The sequence below is a fragment of the Mucor mucedo genome (genome assembly GCF_025094135.1).
Source record: "Mucor mucedo strain NRRL 3635 chromosome Unknown EV154scaffold_29, whole genome shotgun sequence".
Classification (NCBI taxonomy): Eukaryota; Fungi; Mucoromycota; class Mucoromycetes; order Mucorales; family Mucoraceae; genus Mucor; species Mucor mucedo.
In genome coordinates, this window is record NW_026252313.1 from 185,798 (window position 1) to 204,234 (window position 18,437).

Sequence of the window (18,437 nt, forward strand, 5' to 3'; positions counted from 1 at the left end):
AGTTGATCATTTCGCGGTATAACTAATTGCATTTTTTCAGAACATGTCGGGAAGGTTTTGGTAAATATTAAGTTTGGGACTTTTTTATTAAATGAGTTCCGAGTACTTGTGTCATGTTACGACAATTCGGGTTACATTGTAAGTATTCCACGTTATCTGCCAGGAATCATATTGTTGATGGAGTTACCGGAGAATGGGTGGGGTTACATACAATTCTGGAAACTTTAATAGATTTACAGTACTTCCAACATTTTCACAAAAGTGTCCAATTGATGATGGAAGTATTGTATAAATATCAAAATTTGTTTAATGATCCCCATTTCATAACTTTTTATCAAAATGCTGTTATTATTCGGCTACGACAAATCCGTTGGCTATACTAGACCTATAGACGCAAAATAAAGAGTATAAACATAGAAGATGGTAGCAAAATTGACCAAGAACAAGTTTATAAGCTCCTCAAGTACTTTGAACAACGTTTATTTCAAAAATTACATATACTATGATGTCAAAGTACGAGTAAATGTTTTTTATAATAAATTGTTAAGCCATGGATAATATATTAAGGTGAGTATTCACCCATTTGTTTTGGATAACGCGTGATTGAATTTAGAGGCGCAACTTGTAACATATTTCTGGCTTAATTCTTCAAAACACGTATCTCACTAGAATGTTTAAAAAGTTATTATTGCTTAGCTAGTTACACAACTTTAAGATTAGAATTTTCCTGGCCGCTACTCGTTGGTGTATAGAAGAGAAATAGAATAAATATTAAAATAAACAAGTTAAAAAATGAGACTTTTTGTATTTTTATTGTCAAGTTGGAGAATTTGTCAATAATATAGGCCTTTAATTGATGACTCAATAAATTTATTTAGACTACTCGACCAACCAGGTAAGATTATGATATATAGTATAGAAATGTGAGCCGGTACTATGTCGAACCAATGGGAATACATTCACTAATACGGTAGTTATAATAAATATATGTATTATAGTGAAGTGACAATTTAAAAAATTATTATATTCGTGGAATTATGCAAATCCGCGGATTTGTAGTTAATCGTAAGAACCACTAGTAAAAGCTCTATATTTTTGTACACCAATTTGCGCGTTTTAAAAAATATTTGCGTAAATATCATTGGCCAATTTGCGTATTTTCTTAACTCTATTTGCGTTTAAACTAAAATCATTTTGCATTGATATCACTCAAGCTGTTCTTGATGAAATGCTAGGAGCCGTCGGTATGGTTTAATTTGTACTTGAAGAAATAACGGAGATACTTGCCTCCCCACAAAAGAAACAAAGGGACTAAAAAAAAAGTGTTTCTTTTTCAATGAGTGTCAAATTCGTAAATGCGTTTAGCCAATGGCATCTCTATCTTTAAAAAATGAATACAATAAATGATTTGTTTAAACGAATAAAGAACTTTTGTAGTCATTTAATATTTGGTCTAAAAAGAAAGAAGTTTATTATGGAAATGCTAGGCAAACATCAGGTCAATTTGGTCTGATCTTTTGTGCAATTTAACTTTACACAGGCGTGCAAAGTTTTTTTTTTTTTTAAAAAGTGGGTGGTATTTTCAAACATTTGGTAAATTTAAAGTGTAAGTACAGTTCAAGTGAAATAAATTAGATGGGTTGAGACATAATTCTCATACTTTCAATCACATCTGCTACAGTTGGTAAATGCCAAACTGCTTGTGTCTTTTGCTCTTCAGGGCCTACCATGACGGAAAACTTTTGGTGTTCATAAATATCAGCCTTTTTCAAGATTTTAAACATATCCTCATCCGTACGATCATCACCACAGCACATAACAAAATCAAACGGTGTAATAGCGGAAGCAATCAGTTTCTTCATAATTTCACCCTTGTTCACAGAGGTAGGACGAACCTCAAGATTCTTCTTGCCTACTAGTACTTCTACTGGCAATTTACTCAGAATAGCTTGTTCTAAATGATTTTGGCACTCCTTTGCTTGAAATGCACCATACTCTGGATCAGCCAATCTATAATGCCAGGTTAACGCACATCGTTTGTGCTCGATAAAACTGCCTGTGGTTCTTTCGGTATAATATGTAAATATTTCTAAAACGTCATTCTTCCACCCCATATCCAAATGTTCTGCAAGATTCACCCATTTCTTGCTCTTTGGATAGCGCATAAAAGATCCATGCTCAGCACTCATACCGAGGTTTTCGATATGACCTAACCAGTTCGTTAAGGCATTTTCGTCGCGGCCGGAAATAACCCATACTTCGTTCGATGGATCCTGACAGAGTTTTTCCAAGTATTCAAGCATGTCTTTGGGTGGTGTAGCGGCCATTGGTGTTTTTTTGATAGGTGTCAATGTTCCCTAAATAAACAAAAATAAAGTTAAAAAAGGCTCATGTTTGGGTATTGCGTAACCTACGTCGTAATCGAAGCATAAGAGTCTTTTCTTTGAGTATCTGTATTGATCACGGAGGTAATCTAATTTTAATTTGGGTGTGTTTTTGGCTTGCTCTGTTAAAAGACAGGTATGTAGTAACATTTTGATAAATGAGTGAGCCCAGAAGGAAGTTGTATTTGATTTGACATGAGCTAGTAATTGCTACACACGCATGTATATATATATGTTATTAAAAATAGTTTGAGGAAACATTCGATTATAAATAGATTAATCATACCATATGTCTTGTCAATTTTTCGTCTTCGGACATCAATAAAGCATCGTTAATGGCTTTTGCCACACCTGAATAATCCCAGGGATTCACCAATAAAGCGGAGCTCATTGAGCCAGCTGTTCCAGTCAATTCAGAGACAATAAGCGAACCATGTTTTTCTTGTTGGCACATGACATATTCCAAACACGTTGTATTCATACCATCTCTAACAGCTGTGATAAGTGCAGCATCGGCTGTTGAAAGCAAGGCGTAATATTCATCCATATGAATCTGTTGATGATAATGATGTACAGGAGTAAACTCCAATGAGCCATAAGTACCGTTGATATGTGCCACCATCTCTGAAACTTTGTGTTCATTTTTGACGCTATCTGAAGTGGTTGAATCCGTCACCTGAATCAGTACTACCTTGTTTTGCCATTGAGGATAATCCATCAAGAATTTTTCAAATGCAGCCAGTTTTTGTAATACACCTTGCACCAAATCCAGCTTATCTCTACCGACCAAGATCTTTTTGTCTGAATACATTTCTGCAATTGCATTGATCTTTGGTACCACATCCGAGCTACGTCTGAGAGAATCCACTGCGTCTACATCAATTCCTATAGGGAACGTACCAACGTGGCAAAAATGTCCATTACATTCGACACCATCAGGTGATGATTCGTATCCGAGCACACGAGTGGATGTGGAAATAAAATGTCTTGAATTTGCATATGTCTATCAAAATATAATTGGCTTTAGATCCAATAAGTTTAATTTTAATGACTAATCAGCCTACCTGAAAACCAACGAGATTAGCACCGAGCATTCCTTTTAAGATCTCTTGACGCTCTTAATAGAAAAAAAAAAAGATTAAAATAAAGAATAAAAATAGAATTAGCATAAATGACTGGGAAACACATGCAATGCTTATTGTTATAATTATATGTATATATATTTTACTTGGTAAACATCGAAATATCTCGGAACTGGGAAAGGGAGAGTGCACGAATAAACCAATACGAGCTTTTGGTAATTTAGCTCTTACCATATTAGGCACTAATAATAAATGATAATCATGAATCCAAATAACGTCTCCTGTTTGATATTGCTCAACCACCAAATCTGCATACTTTTGATTGACAGCTTCATAAAAATTCCATTGTGCTTTTTCAATACGTCCATCTGTTGCATCATTCCAAACGATATAATTGAATAAAGGCCATAACACTACAAAATATCAGTATATTACGCTTCAATGCATTGATGTATCGCACTTACAAGTTTTACAGTATCCATAATAATGCCCAGCGACACTGTCATTGTCTAAAAACAAAGGTATGCAATTATGTTCCTGTTGAAGTTGACTTGTCATGGCTTGTTTTTCTTGACTCGTTAAAGTTGTCATGTCAATCTCATGTCGATAGACGTCTTCCGAGCTGCTTTTTGAATTCTCATACATTTGTCCACTCCAACCAATGCACAATGTTTCCCATTCATCGATCAGTGAATGCATCCCGGCATACATGGCTGCATGACCATGTCGAGATGAAAATGACCAGTGCAAGCGTTCCTCTTCTTTAATATCGTGAGTAACTTTAAAAGGGATTTGGTGAGTGACATGGATAATGCGACCTTGATTTCTATCCAACCCTAATAAAGGCAAAAAATTAAAGTTGCTCTCGGTCGGACCAGCCATAATAAAACAGTAAAGAAAAAAAAAAAAAAAAAAAAAAAAAAAGTTGTATGTGTTCTTAACCAGGGTAAATGAAACTAGTTTTTATTTAAAAAGAGCACACTGGCTTTGAATAATACCGAAAAGAAAACAGCCCGAATCAATGCATGACAGGGTTCTAATGTACATCACGTATCTGTCTCTATGTCAACTTGTAAACATAGAGTCTATATGAGATCCTATTTTTTTTAATCTTGGTTCCAAACAATTGTTTTACCTCTCGGCAGGCAAGACAATTACAACTATGAGTAATCATCCTTGGCCGGGATACCGTATGAAAGTCACCCACACCCACATCCACAAAAGAACACCCCCCACACACACGCACACATGTATACATCGAATGAAAAAAAAAAAAAAAAAAAAAAAAAAAAAGAGCCAAACAAATATTAAAACAAAGAGAAAGTGCAGTGTTTTATTTTGTATAGTCTCTCTCCTTTTTGTAGTTAGAATGATTTACTTGAAGACCTTACCGTCAACACAATCCTCAAAGTCCCAAGCAAAGTACTTGAAGATCTCATCCTTCTTCTCTTCGTATTGAGAAGGTTCAATCTTTTGGAAGTTGTAAGAACCGAAATCAGCAGCATCATAGATTTCATAAGGAACTTCTTGACCACGGACAACAAAGTAACCAGAGATGGTGTTGTTGTTGTTCTCACCACGGACAATCATGGAACCGAAAGCGTACTTGTGGGCACGTTCAAGACGGGCGTAGAAACCACCGATCAAGTTGTTGGACATGAAGGTTAAAGTGAGTTCATCGTTATACTTGTAATCAACCTTCCAAATAGAGTAACCCTCGGGGTCAAAGTGTTCCCAGAACCACTTGATGGCATCCTTGGTATCATTGTTAGAGTATTCACGCTTCCAGGCATCCATGATGAAGGGAGAGGGGGGTAATAAATCCAACTTGGACTTGGGCTTAGGAGCAGGCTTGGCCTCTTCCTCATCAGCAGCAGCCTTAGGGGCAGCTTCCTTCTTGGGGGCAGCCTCCTTCTTGGGAGCAGCTTCCTTCTTCTTAGTTTCCTTCTTAGCGGGAACAAACTTTAAGGGGGTTTCACAGAGAGTGATCTTACCGAGGTACTTTTGGAACAAAGGCTTGGCTGTGACAGTGGTGAAATAACGGGTAACGTTCTTGAATTCAGCACGAGCAGCCTTATCGAGGACGTGAGTAAAAGCGGGAATAAGAGAGGTGACAATGGCAATATCAGCATAGGTGATTTCATGACCAACAAGGTAAGTCTTGGTCAACAAAACAGTGTTCAAGGCACCCAAGGCACGCTTGTAGTTGGTAGCGGCAGCATCAACATTAGGCTTCAAGTAAGGCCAGATACCACGGAGGGGAAGAAGCCATGCGGAAGAATGAGTGTTGATCTCGGTCTCGGAGAAGAGAACCCATTGCATAATCAAAGCTTGGTCAACAGCAGTCTTACCCAAAAGAGCAGAGTCTTCCTTGAGAGCAGCGGCGTAGTAACCAATAGCAGAGGATTCGGCAAGGTTAACTTCAGCAGACTCGAAAACGGGGACCTTACCCAAAGGGAACTTGGCCAAGAATTCAGGAGATCTATCCTTGGAGAGATCGAAGGCTTGAACATCGAATTCCAAACCGTTATAGGCAGCCTACATTATACAGATTCATGAGTAATCTCGAATTAACTACTTTTTCTTGTTCTAATTTACTTACAGCAATTTGGGCCTTAGCAACACGAGGGTTGTTGGGGTAAGATTTAATAGTCTATTTTCATCAAAAATCGTGAGTTTTAGGTTTATTTACAGAACGGATGGATGGATATTAATACGTACACCAATGGGGCTCATCTTAGTTATATGGGAGATACAGAGATTCTATCTTGCTACATCATTTTTTTTTTCATCGATATATAAACGGGGATTGAAATTACACCTTTTGCTTAGTGCATCGTTATACACTATTTTCTTAATTCGTGCAGAGCAAGGAGGAAAGATCGTTCAAGTTGATAATAATTGAACGAAATAAACGAAAATAAAATATTTTTATAGTCCATACAATCATATATATGCATTCAAGATGTGGTGTCTGGATTCAAATTACCTTTTGACTTAATAAACTAAACTAACAAACACTCTTCTTGACTATAGTAATAACAAAACCCATACTTTAAGTCTTAACATCAGAAGTTTATTGAAATACTGTATCAAGATCCCATTAATCGGGCAATGTTTGGATACGAATATGTGGATTTGGGGTCTGTGTGTTGTTAAAAAATAAATCCTCAAAAAGAGGAAAACTCAAACTTTAAGAGGGTAGTTGTCATTCTTCAAACTTGGGGTGTAAAAGGCTCGTTTTTTTAATTTTATCTTTTTACCTAATTTATATTGTATTTAAGTAAAACACAGTGCAACTGTTACCACCTACGAACACATGTACTCTTCATGTGTTATGTACACTCCGGCCCGGACAAAAGTACCATATAACAAAGGGAAATCATTTTTAACTGTTTATTTTTTGGAATATTTTATAAACTACTTGGATCTTCTGTAACAAGCTTTTCTACAATCGAAAGTCTTTAAACGTACGGGATCATCTACTAGCTGCTTACAATCATATACAATCATTTCGTTAGTATATGGAAAAAGGTCAACTATAATTTTTTTAATTTGTGTATTTTCACTATTAGAATATTATTAGAAGCTTCCTTTTTCTTTTTTTATTGTTTTTTATTTATTACCTTAAAAATTCCTTTAAATCTAAACAGTTTGTACTAAGGCCGGCACAGTCCAAAGTGACCAAACAAACTTTTATTTCTGAAGCTATAAACTTAATCAAATCTACAAGAAGTAAGGATTAAGTGTTTATTAAATATATAAATACATGATAGGCTTTACCTTGAGTGCTTCCTTCATTCACCACCAAGAATGACCACCTCCGAGCATTGATTCACGACCAAGAATCACCATCTCCGAGCATTGGATCACAACCAGGAATCACCACCGAGGATCATTGGACCACGAGCAAGAATCACCACCGTACTTGCTTCACAAATCATGTTACTTTTTACATGGGCAAGATAAGGTCTCAAATACAGCGGATAAAGTAGAAATTGTGAAAAGAAAGAAGGTGGTGCATTCATCTTTCATCCCAGCAATTACACTATATCATATAGTCGAACTTATATCAAACCTTGTAAAATAATTCACCAATCTGGTCCAATAATGGATGTTGGTTTTGATCCCTACTTTGCACTGGATCAGAAGCTCGGGAACAGGGAGAAGCAAAAACCACATCTACTAAGGATCTTTCTTTAAGATTCAGGCTCATCGTTTTTAAAAGTTGACGCCTTCTATCATCAGGCTCTTTGCCAGGCGACTTTCTGATATACCCTATGATTGTATAGCCTTCCTCTTTAAGCTTCTTTATATAGCTTTGGTAAGACGGTAGATAATTGTTAATTTTATCAGCAACGTCATCTACAAAGCTATATCTTAGTGGCCACTTATTTAAGTATTTTGAAGGGTCCTTACCAAGATAGTCATCTTTTAACGCATATAGAGATCTTGTCCTTGTCGTTTTTTTGTCATCAACTTCATCAATCTTTCTTTTCGTTTCCACTTGCAAAAAGTCAAGCTTTCTATACGAGCACCATTTCATAAAGGAATTTAAGTTTTTGGCATCCAATTCATCAGAATACTTTAAAGCTGTGCAGTAAATTTCTTTCATAGCCACAACTTTGTTTTCATATAGATCGCTATTTTCAGGATCATGAGGTAAATATACTGTGTTTAGCAGTAGTATGATTTGGGCTGAGTTTACTAAACAAATAAAACTATAAGAAAAAGTTCTTTTTTTTTTTTAAAAAAAAAAAAAAAAGCTTACAAATGCACGTTTTTTCATTATCTTTTGTTGGTTCAAGTGTCTTTTTACAGACATAAGTGCGGTAGCGAAAAGGATTGTGGGTTATTGATAAGGAATGTACTAAAACGGGTTCAGTGGGTTCGTCTGTGTAGCATATTTCTAAATCTTCCTTTCTCAGGTATTCGGCTAGACTGTTTACATTTTCTTCGGTGTATGGTTTGTAAAATAACATACAGAGTGCTCGTTCTCCTGTAATGGTCGACATAGAAAAGGGGAAAAAACAGAAATAGAAGAGGAAATAGAGTGCAAAAGAGAAAAGAAAAGAAAGGGCAGCGATAATGGAAATGTCAATACCTCCGTATTTTTTTCAAACGTATTTTTTTATACCATTTACAGGAATTCTAGCCAGAAGACCAGCAGGCCAGTATCATTACGACTATTTACAGTGTAATCCCAGCCATTCACAGTTCATGAGTTCCAAAAAAAAACTCAAGAACTCTCTGCCCAAGAAGGTAGCCCTCCTATAGCAAAGACTAGCCGCAGCCGTAATATCGTAATACATCTTTTTCGATTTAGTGTCTTTTCAAGAAACAAGAGTCATTACTAAACAAACCTTTTTACGTGATCGATTACTTTCATACGATAAAAGAAGTATGTTAAGGGAAAAGAAAAAGGGAGGAAAAAAGTGTGTGAACCAGCTTTATTTGTAGGCTGATAAACAAGCTTATGTCAAGATGATTTCATTTGTCTATTTTATCATCCATAATGTTTGAGCCTTTACTTAAAATAGAAACATTTGCAAATATCCAAGCAAATCAAAACTTGGTAGTTGTATATCTGCGTTCCAGTAATAGCTTATAATGACAGTGAAGCAGATTTTATGGAAAACAGAAATCGATCATCCCATGAAGTTTAGATGATATGGCATGTCAATCGACGTGTAGACCATCGCGTGATTCTAAAAAATACGTTTGAAAAAAATACGGAGTTCTAGACATTTCCAGCGATAATGACCACGTAAAAAATGACCACGTAAAAAATGACCACGTAAAAAATGACCACGTAAAAAATGACCACGTAAAAAATGACCAGTAAAAAAGGTGGTGGGGAAAAATGTTGTAAAAAAAAATGTTGTAATTTCGCGGGATTTAGTTTAACCGGATATGCTTAAGCCACTAAATGACTTAGCCGATTTTACAAAAAAAAAAAAAAAAAAAAATTACCCCTTTTTTTACCTTTAATAAACATGTCAAAAGTAACGTTTTTTAAAACACAATTCCCTTTCAACAACGTTGTTGAGACTTCCCCTGCACTTTTCTCGGAAGATGCACAAAAGTTTGTCGATGTCGACTTCAACATTGGGTGGGCAATGAAGACTGTCAACTCTTATTTTCCCAACAAAAATAAAAAAGTTGCTTTAAAAAGTGGCGATCATGTTAACGACCATCGAGTTGTCAAGAAATGTCAAGGATCTATTATGTGTAATAATAGTGCTTGTGCTTTGTACGAAAAGCAATTAAAACCCCCTGTTGAGCAGAATTGATTGCGAACAAGAAGTGTATTCACTGCAACAATGCAATGAAATGGATTCAATGCGCAGTTACCGTGGAGTATTACTTCAGTTTTATTTGATCCGAGTGTACTAGGAGCCATAAATTAAATAGATTTAAGAAGATCGAACACCTGCACTCTTTATATGTACAAAAACATCTGACCAACGATCAACAAAAAAAGGTCGACCAGATCATTTTGAAGAACCCAGCTGCAACACCAGGCGGCGTTATTGCTGGAATCAGTATGAGATCTGATGAGATTTCAGAAGATGTCGAAGATATAAATCTTGTTCTCCTCAACAGAGAGAGAACAAAGCACGAACTCAGAGCATCCAAAATTAGAAATGGCTTGGCTCTCGTCAAAGGAACAGATTTGTTCGAGGAATTTTCTAAGATTGAAGATGAGTACGCTGGATATATCCTCTCAGCGGAATTGGTAGCCTCCAAGTTCTGTATCATTTTCTCTTGCCCTGAAATGGCAATGGCTAAATTGCCATTTGAGAATTATCCCATGATTACGGACGTAACCTTTAAGGCCGTTCCCAACGGTTTCTACCTTTGCTCGACAGTAATCTTTGTGCCTGAGATGAAAAAACACGTAGTCATCTTCCAGGCTATCATCAAGAAGCTTGATGCCCAACAATTTGCTGTTTATTTTAAAGCTTTGTTTGAGAAGTTCGCAATTAAAGCTGATAATTTTTTGGGAATGATTATGGATTTTCCCAAACATAGCGCGAAGGATTCTATCAGGCCTTTAACTCTTCTTTCCCGGACTCAGGTATTTTGCCTACACGCTTGTTGAAGGGCTGCTATTTGCATTGGAAGCAATCTGTTTAACGGGTTGTCTCCAACCACTCATGTGTTCCTGCCGAGAAGTCAAACCAGTTTGTCTCGTTGACTTACAAATTGTTGAAGACAAATGTTGAAGAAGTATTCGTTGAGACTGCGCAGTCGATTATCAGGGAGTTCCCTAATGTGCGTCGCTGGCTTCAATGGTGGTTACAGCCCACCATTTCCAGTATGATTTTTAACTGTCGGACTGTTTTGAGTGATGCTCTTCGCAAGCATCCTTCACGCACATCTAATGCGATTGAGTCATACCATAGTGCCTTGTATCGTTTGATACCTACAAGAAAGGCATTAAATGTTAGCTTAAGATTGATTCTTCAAGTATGTAGGAGGGATGGGCGTTTAATCAAAAACTACTACAAGTTCGGCCTGGACCCTTTTTACACAAAGACTAGCAGTAAGAGAAAGAATCGAAACAAGCCCGTAGCCAATGATGGTAGAGCCCCAGACTGTAACAAGGCAATTTTTACTTCTCAGAAGAAAAGAAAACTCGAGTCGTTGGATACAAATGTAGATAGCCAGTGCAATGAGATTGTTAATCCTATCAAGAGTACTAAGGATGCAGTTACTGATTCCGAAGACGATTTAGATTTGTATTTTGATCAGATAGATCAAGCATCTGATTCAGAGGTATCCATTGACCTCAATATTGAAGAGTCTTTGGTAGTTTTTGAGCAGCACGATGATCTTATGCTTAAAGCATTGGGAGGTACAAGATCCTGGTACAGCTACGTCCTTCGTTGCTTCAACAATCGCGTCTGGATAATCCCAGATTATATCCTAGCCAAACAGTTTTAGAATAAATTTTCAATTGCTTCAACACGTTAGCATCACTTTCGTCTCTCATATACATGGAAAAAATTGATAATTTCGAACAATATAAAAATATGTTAGTCGTTTTAGTAACAGAAACAATAGCGTCTATGGATAATCTTCAACATACATCAATACAAAATTTACACGGTAGATCAGCAAATTCTGGAAAAACTCCCTTAGCAAAAATGAAATTCTCATCATTATGTAACAGACTAAAAGCACACTTGCTAGTCCATTTATCAGACGATGTAGAAATATTTGCTGGTGGTCCTCACACTGAGGCTGAACGTTGTGAACAGCAACACAAGTTTATGCGAGAGCTACTATGCCATACTAATCGCCATAATGGTTCAAGAGATGTAGCATTAAGATTTTCGGAAGAATATATGCTACGCCATATGTGCCAAGGTGGATCATTTATAAGAGATTCTTCGGCACCAATGTATGCAATGTGCGGTGAGGGTGTTCTTTTGTCTTATGATCCAATGATTTTTCGAAGCGAGCTTGAATTGTTAGACGATAATAACAGTAATAATAAGCTGACTGTTAGTCTCGCTGCTCTATTCAGAAATATGAACAGCCCAACAAATGGTCAAACTCTTGGAAGGATTTCCCAAAAAGCAAACGGTTATTATTTCGTTGAAGCTTTTGAATTTGTGCCGATAAGAGATGAACATCTTGGTTATTGGTAAGCATTTTCAGCACATCCGCCGGAAAGTTTGTAAGCCGTAGACTGCCATCCCAAGATTTTTTAATCAAAGATACGAGTTCCGAAGACTATGAGGTTTTAAATGTTTTCGATATGTCACAAATGCCTATAGATGCACAGATCAGAAATAACCAACAGTTTTCCGTCGTCAATAAGTTCCATTTTGGAATTTTATGGTGGCTTCATAATACAACTTGTAGATACGATAAAATTATTCACTAATTCTTCTTTATAAATACTCAAGTAATACCTGTATCTTTTCAATTAAGTGGAAAATTTATTGTTTTCATCCATGTCAATGCGAAATGGGGGAGTGTGTATGTAAAAACGGCGACTGATTTTTGTTGGGGGTGGGGGTACAAAATCAATAGGCGGAGGGGGGGGGGGGACAAACAATAAACACCAAAATATCGTACAACATTCTATTTTTGACGGAAAAAAACTCTGGGCCAATGGTACCCGATGTTTATATGTTTATTTGACCCCCCCAATATATCATAAATGGTATTGTTTATTCTAGGCGTGTAAATGGGTGATTACGTATACAATTAAATCATCCCGACGTAAGCCAGCCCTTGTTTATCAGTTTATAAATAAAACTCACCTCTGATTAAATAAGCACTTGAATCATCCTGATGCATGCGAAGGCTTTTTTAATATCAGTCTACAAATAAAAAACCATTCAAACAATTTTTCCATCCCTTCTTCTCTTCATTTTATTCTTTTTTATTCTTATGCTGTATAAAACCATCTTTTTAAAGAGAAGTATTAAATATTGGGAAATGGTTAGTTAATAACAACTTTTGTTTTCTATAAAAACACTAAAATATTACCTTTTTTTTTTTTTTTTTTTTTTTTTTTTTTTTTTTTTTTTTTTTAAAAAAAAAGGATAAACTCCCATTTTTTATTATCACGGCTACGGCTAGTCTTTTCAACATTAGCAATACTTCCCCGTTCCCAGTTGTAAACATTGGGGAAGAAAATACGGTGGTTCGTCGTTTGTGCAAGACTAAAAACGATAAAGGTAGTGGTATTTCACTGGCGCTGAAACTCCCACTTATGCTAGGTCTTTTCAAAGATCAAAAGTAGGTAAGAAAAAAGAACGGATCACGTGAATCAAAAAAATACGTAGAAAAATTTACAAAAATACGTAGGTGTAGACAATATCCTCTTTCAAAGATTCACAAAGGCTTAATCTCAGTACATCGTAGCAACAAAGGCTACTCTAGTACTTACATCATGTGATTTTTTATTTTTTTAAGTACTTGATCAAACAAGGATTCCCCCAATTGATATGCTTGGTGATGAGGGAATGCTCGGTGGTGCTGGTGCTTGATGATGGCGAGGTAAGAGTGTATGGTGCTGCAAGATTTGTTCTTTTTACCAAGCTTGGTATAAGTCATCAACATTGAAGGGTTCTCCAGCAAACGTTTTCGAGACGGTAACTTCACAAAGAACGAAAAAGACCCATATTATACACTGCCCAGTCCGCTTTGGGCAGACCAGGTGTACATATACAACGCTGACTCGATCGCATCGTCAATCCAAGTACCTATGCCAAAGTTAATTGCATTGATCCATTTTTTAACACAACAAGAAAAACACATAGTTGCGTTAGATGAATACATGGATCCAACTCTACGAAAAATTTACAGCACAGCCTACCGAATATTCACCATTGAATCTGAGAATAAAGTACTCAGGGATACCGAGGTTGAATCATATTGCGATGCCATGACATCCCAATTCAAGAAAATCATCCATAATAACAACTGCAATGATGAGGTATCAAGGAAACGGATAGAAAAATACGCCGAGGACGGTATTAGCTTTTCAGAAAATTTCAAGCGTCGATGTATAGGGGAAGAGGGGCATATTACTGTTACACCTGTCCAGACCACCGAATCAAAGGACCTGCAATTTGTAAAGGATTTCATGGAACAAAACCAAGGCAAAATGAAATGGCCATCTTGCTATGACAGAGGCATCGATAAAGGACTATTTGATAGATTTTCATCGCATTCAACACTCAAAATGGCGTGATCTGCAAAGCAACATTGAACATGATCATCAAGATCTCGCAAGCTTCTTCAGTCAAGTGCTTACCGTTAAGCAAAAACAAGGTCAAAAACAAAACGAATGCCAAAGGCTCGGTGGAATGATACTCGTTGTTGCCAAAACGAGCAAAGGGATCTTTTCATAGCCACACGCTCTGAATCAAAATAAATCGAATTAAATAAACTTTGGTCTTTTTACTGTATAACTTAACCGATCCATAACTGAATATCACTTTATATAGAGAAAATGTATATACCACCCCTGTTCGGTCACGCCGGACAGTAAATGTCCGGTGGAAGTGGATCACTTAATACGCATTTATTAGGCTCAATTGTGGATCACTTTATACGCATTTATTAGGCTCAATTGTGGATCACTTTATACGCATTTTTTAGGCTCATTGTTGGATCACTTAATACTAATTTTTTAGGCTCATGTATAGTGTATTTTTGGATCACTTAATACTTAGTTTTTAGGCTCATGTACAGTGTATTTTTGGATCACTTAATACTTAGTTTTTAGGCTCATGTACAGTGTATTTTTGGATCACTTAATACCTATTTTTTAGGCCTATGAACCAGGTCCGAATAATTGTTTGAGGAGGGGCGGGGGGGGATTTAGGTACCATTTTGCTTTTTCCATTTTACAATTTACAACGATTATATAAATAAACAATCAAGAAAGTATTGCTGAAGGCGAGAGTCTTATTGTTCCTAAAAGAGTAGAAGTAGCCCCAAGAAATCCTTTAATCGAGATACTCTTCATAAAATTGAACCAGTCAAAGAATGAAGTATCACTTGAGGAAGTTGATGTCGAAGATGTTGATGACACATTAATTAAAGACAAGCTGACATGTGGTAAGTGCCATAAGACGTTCAACTCGAGATCATCCCTGATCAAGCACTTGAAGGTCAAACACCATGTTGTAATCGTTGGTGTCAAGCATGGGCGTCCTGACCAAGGTGGAAGGCTTGCATACTGTATCCGCCAGCAGCAAAAGAAGGCCGATAGAAATTCCGTTTTGAGAGTCGACGAAAAAAAACTTAAGAAGCAAATAAGGAAACAAATCAGTTATGAGGCGGTAAAAGCCAAGAAGAGAGCTGAGTGGGCTATGTTGGAGAGTAAGGACCTTTTTGAAAACCTTAAGGTTTTATGGGATACGTCTGATGGTGTATGAAGACCAGATTTTGCCTATGTACAATATATTGAAGATGTCTCTCCCATTTACCAATATCTCATCACCAAACTATGTTTGGAAGATTCATATGTATGAAAATATAGTGAGCCTAAAACATAGGTATTAAGTGATCCAAAAATACACTATACATGAGCCTAAAAAATAAGTATTAAGTGATCCAACAATGAGCCTAAAAAATGCGTATAAAGTGATCCACAAATGAGCCTAATAAATGCGTATAAAGCAATCCACAATTGAGCCTAATAAATGCGTATAAAGTGATCCACAATTGAGCCTAATAAATGCGTATTAAGTGATCCACTTCCACCGGACATCTACTGTCCGGTGCGACCGAACAGGGGTGGTAATTACTATATTTGGAAAAAGAGGGGTGGTATATACAGGCTCTCTTTATATAATGTTAGTTTGTTCCCTCAATTACATGAGGCAAACCTATATTTAGACGTACTGTTTCGCATGGAGAACAAAATTAAAATAAACCAAAAGTGATACTGTTAGAACTTGGATACCACTTTATTATGGACGAAAAAAATAAATTAATCAAAAAACGTATTGATGGTCTATGAGAAAAACCTATGGATATTTTACTAAGTCGCCTGATCTTTGTATTGCTGAGTATGCCAAGGAAGCAACACCAGCCAAGTACTTTTATGATAAAACCAAGATTGTGATTGCCACCCTAGTCCATCTGAAAGAACATATCAGCCGGGGAAAACTTACTTTGGACCAAGCAAAATTATTTGTAGTGCCTTTTGTTCTTTGTGAGGGATTAGAGGCCGAAATCCACTGTCTCAGACTGGTTTCAGATGATTGGTGTATTGTTGAAAAGGTAAAGGATTTTGACCTTCCTTGCTCTGTGGAAGAAATAAAAAATGGAAAAATCGCTGAGTACGTATATCACCTGCGAACTCTGAAGGTATTGCATATTTCGGTATCATACATGGAAAGCTAAAGATTCAAGCCAAAGAAGAAACCATTCTTAAATACAAAATGTTTATAAAAACAGGTTATCAGTCATGTGAGCAGATACAGACTCCAAGGGAGCGAAGTAATCCAACTGGCAGTTGTCTACCAACAGTTTGTTGCTATCACCCACGGCTATCAAAGACAAGTTTTTCAGAAACAAATGGCCGTCCGCATTCGTTGGATTTCCAACCAATCATTCTCATTCAAGTCACTCCAAATTCGTCGTTTTTGAAAGCTCTTGAAGTTGCTGCCTTGTCTGATACTACTCATTCCTCGAGACTTTCGGCGAGTTGTGGTGGTTTGATTCTTCAACGCAAGGCATAGTTGCTAAATCAAGAGTTTTTTCTTAATTAATATACCAGACAATTATAATACCGAATATACAATACCTTCAGAGTTCGCAGGTGATATACGTACTCAGCGATTTTTCCATTTTTTATTTCTTCCACAGAGCAAGGAAGGTCAAAATCCTTTACCTTTTCAACAATACACCAATCATCTGAAACCAGTCTGAGACAGTGGATTTCTGCTTCTAATCCCTCACAAAGAACAAAAGGTACTACAAATAATTTTGCCTGATCCAAAGTAAGTTTACCCCGGCTGATATGTTCTTTCAGATGGACTAGGGTGGCAATCACAATCTTGGTTTTATCATAAAAGTACTTGGCTGGTGTTGCTTCCTTGGCATACTCAGCAATGCAAAGATCAGGTGATTTGGTAATGTTTCTAGCGAAAATCCTTAAATCCAATTTTGACTAGACATTCTCGGTTTGGCATGTTGGGCTCTTTGTATCTCCCCTACTAATAAATATATATATGTTGTAAGACGACAGAGAAACATTGATAGGATCAAAAAGAATAAAAACTTACCAAACCAATCGACATCCGCTTCCCCTGAAAAGGTTTTCCATGATGGGGCCATACAATTTTATGATGTAATCTGCTTCGCTGTTTTTCTCTTCTTCATTGTAAAGATAGCTGTCATATCGAAGTGTTTCCAGACTATTAAATACAGTCAGTAAATTATGTATAAGCTGGCAACCAAACAAAATAACTAACATTTGAGAATAGATACGTCTAATGATTTTATCGCTTGAGACACGATCTACCTCATTGATCACCTTGTCAAGGAACTCATCGTTATCCTCCTCGGCCTTATACTAAAAAACATTTTTTTTTTTTTTTTTGAATTTCATTGCTATCTCTAGTAACATGACCCAATTACCTTCTTGATAATGTTTTAAACACATCGCAATTGCAGGATGTTACTTCTATAGCTGGAGTGGGGAACAGCTGTTTGGCAAGTAACTGCGCATCAATGGACAGTTGTCCAAGGTGTGACTCTGCTGTATCATCCGAAATGTCAATAATATTATTCATCCCTAAACTATTGGATATAGCTGGTTTAAAATGAAAAGGTCACAGTAATATAATGTATAATACTTACGTCTTGAAATAGCTGCTTTTGCTATCATGGGATGTGAGACTTCAGGGAAAGCGCCCAACGATCGTCCCAAAAGACTCACGGTACCCGGCAATGAAAAAAAGTATCACTCGAGTGGTACTAGAAAAGAAGAGACACTCCTTTACAAATCGAAGGCCAGTATCATTACGACTATTTAGAGTCCAATCACAGCTATTCACTGTACGTGAGTTCCAAAAAACTCAAGAACCCTGCCTAAGAGGTCGCCCTCCTATAGCAAAGACTAGCCGCAGCCGCAATATCACAATATATCTTTTTTCAATTTAGTGTCTTTTCAAAGAAACAAGAGTCACTACTAAACAAACCTTTTTACGTGATCGATTACTTTCATACGATAAAAGAAGTATGTTAAGGGAAAAGAAAAAGGGAGGAAAAAAAGTGTGTGAACCAGCTTTATTTATAGGCTGATAAACAAGCTTATGTCAGGATGATTTCATTTGTCTATTTTATCATCCATAATGTTTGAGCCTTTACTTAAAATAGAAACATATGCAAAAAAACCCCCAAGCAAATCAAAACTTGGTAGTTGTATATCTGCGTTCCAGTAATAGCTTATAATGACAGTGAAATCGATCATCCTATGAAGTTA

The 18,437-nt window shown here is 36.6% G+C and overlaps 7 protein-coding genes across 7 annotated transcripts; 3 read left to right on the forward strand and 4 right to left on the reverse strand.

The window, feature by feature from the left end:
- Window positions 1–1,445: 1,445 nt before the first annotated feature.
- EV154DRAFT_503397 (glycosyltransferase family 20-domain-containing protein) lies at window positions 1,446–4,371 on the reverse strand. Its single transcript, XM_051600919.1, has 6 exons — window positions 3,931–4,371; window positions 3,613–3,879; window positions 3,449–3,501; window positions 2,671–3,387; window positions 2,415–2,594; window positions 1,446–2,357 (listed from the first exon to the last, which is right to left on the reverse strand). Exons 1-6 carry the CDS (start codon window positions 4,346–4,348, stop codon window positions 1,632–1,634), a joined length of 2,361 nt encoding a protein of 786 aa, XP_051459354.1. The 5' UTR covers window positions 4,349–4,371; the 3' UTR covers window positions 1,446–1,631.
- A 362-nt stretch (window positions 4,372–4,733) lies between these two features.
- Window positions 4,734–6,382, reverse strand: EV154DRAFT_503400 (uncharacterized protein). Its single transcript, XM_051600920.1, has 3 exons — window positions 6,188–6,382; window positions 6,069–6,119; window positions 4,734–6,004 (listed from the first exon to the last, which is right to left on the reverse strand). Exons 1-3 carry the CDS (start codon window positions 6,200–6,202, stop codon window positions 4,841–4,843), a joined length of 1,230 nt encoding a protein of 409 aa, XP_051459355.1. The 5' UTR covers window positions 6,203–6,382; the 3' UTR covers window positions 4,734–4,840.
- A 1,156-nt stretch (window positions 6,383–7,538) lies between these two features.
- Window positions 7,539–8,481, reverse strand: EV154DRAFT_561857 (uncharacterized protein; the record flags this gene model as incomplete). The annotated part of the gene is made up of 2 exons (XM_051605701.1): window positions 7,539–8,173; window positions 8,238–8,481. 2 exons carry the CDS (start codon window positions 8,479–8,481, stop codon window positions 7,539–7,541), a joined length of 879 nt encoding a protein of 292 aa, XP_051459356.1.
- Window positions 8,482–11,448: 2,967 nt separating this feature from the next.
- EV154DRAFT_503416 (uncharacterized protein) lies at window positions 11,449–12,126 on the forward strand (the record flags this gene model as incomplete). The annotated part of the gene is made up of 1 exon (XM_051600921.1): window positions 11,449–12,126. A coding segment is annotated over one exon (678 nt), but the record flags the coding sequence as incomplete, so codon positions are not given.
- Window positions 12,127–13,356: 1,230 nt separating this feature from the next.
- EV154DRAFT_503417 (uncharacterized protein) lies at window positions 13,357–14,444 on the forward strand. Its single transcript, XM_051600922.1, has one exon. It carries the CDS (start codon window positions 13,698–13,700, stop codon window positions 14,184–14,186), a length of 489 nt encoding a protein of 162 aa, XP_051459358.1. The 5' UTR covers window positions 13,357–13,697; the 3' UTR covers window positions 14,187–14,444.
- A 1,463-nt stretch (window positions 14,445–15,907) lies between these two features.
- Window positions 15,908–16,692, forward strand: EV154DRAFT_503418 (uncharacterized protein). Its single transcript, XM_051600923.1, has one exon. It carries the CDS (start codon window positions 15,962–15,964, stop codon window positions 16,349–16,351), a length of 390 nt encoding a protein of 129 aa, XP_051459359.1. The 5' UTR covers window positions 15,908–15,961; the 3' UTR covers window positions 16,352–16,692.
- EV154DRAFT_561859 (uncharacterized protein) lies at window positions 16,516–17,840 on the reverse strand (the record flags this gene model as incomplete). The annotated part of the gene is made up of 6 exons (XM_051605702.1): window positions 16,516–16,692; window positions 16,842–17,103; window positions 17,236–17,367; window positions 17,425–17,525; window positions 17,635–17,747; window positions 17,813–17,840. The coding sequence occupies 6 exons, from the start codon at window positions 17,838–17,840 to the stop codon at window positions 16,516–16,518; spliced, it is 813 nt and encodes a 270-aa protein (XP_051459360.1).
- Window positions 17,841–18,437: the final 597 nt, after the last annotated feature.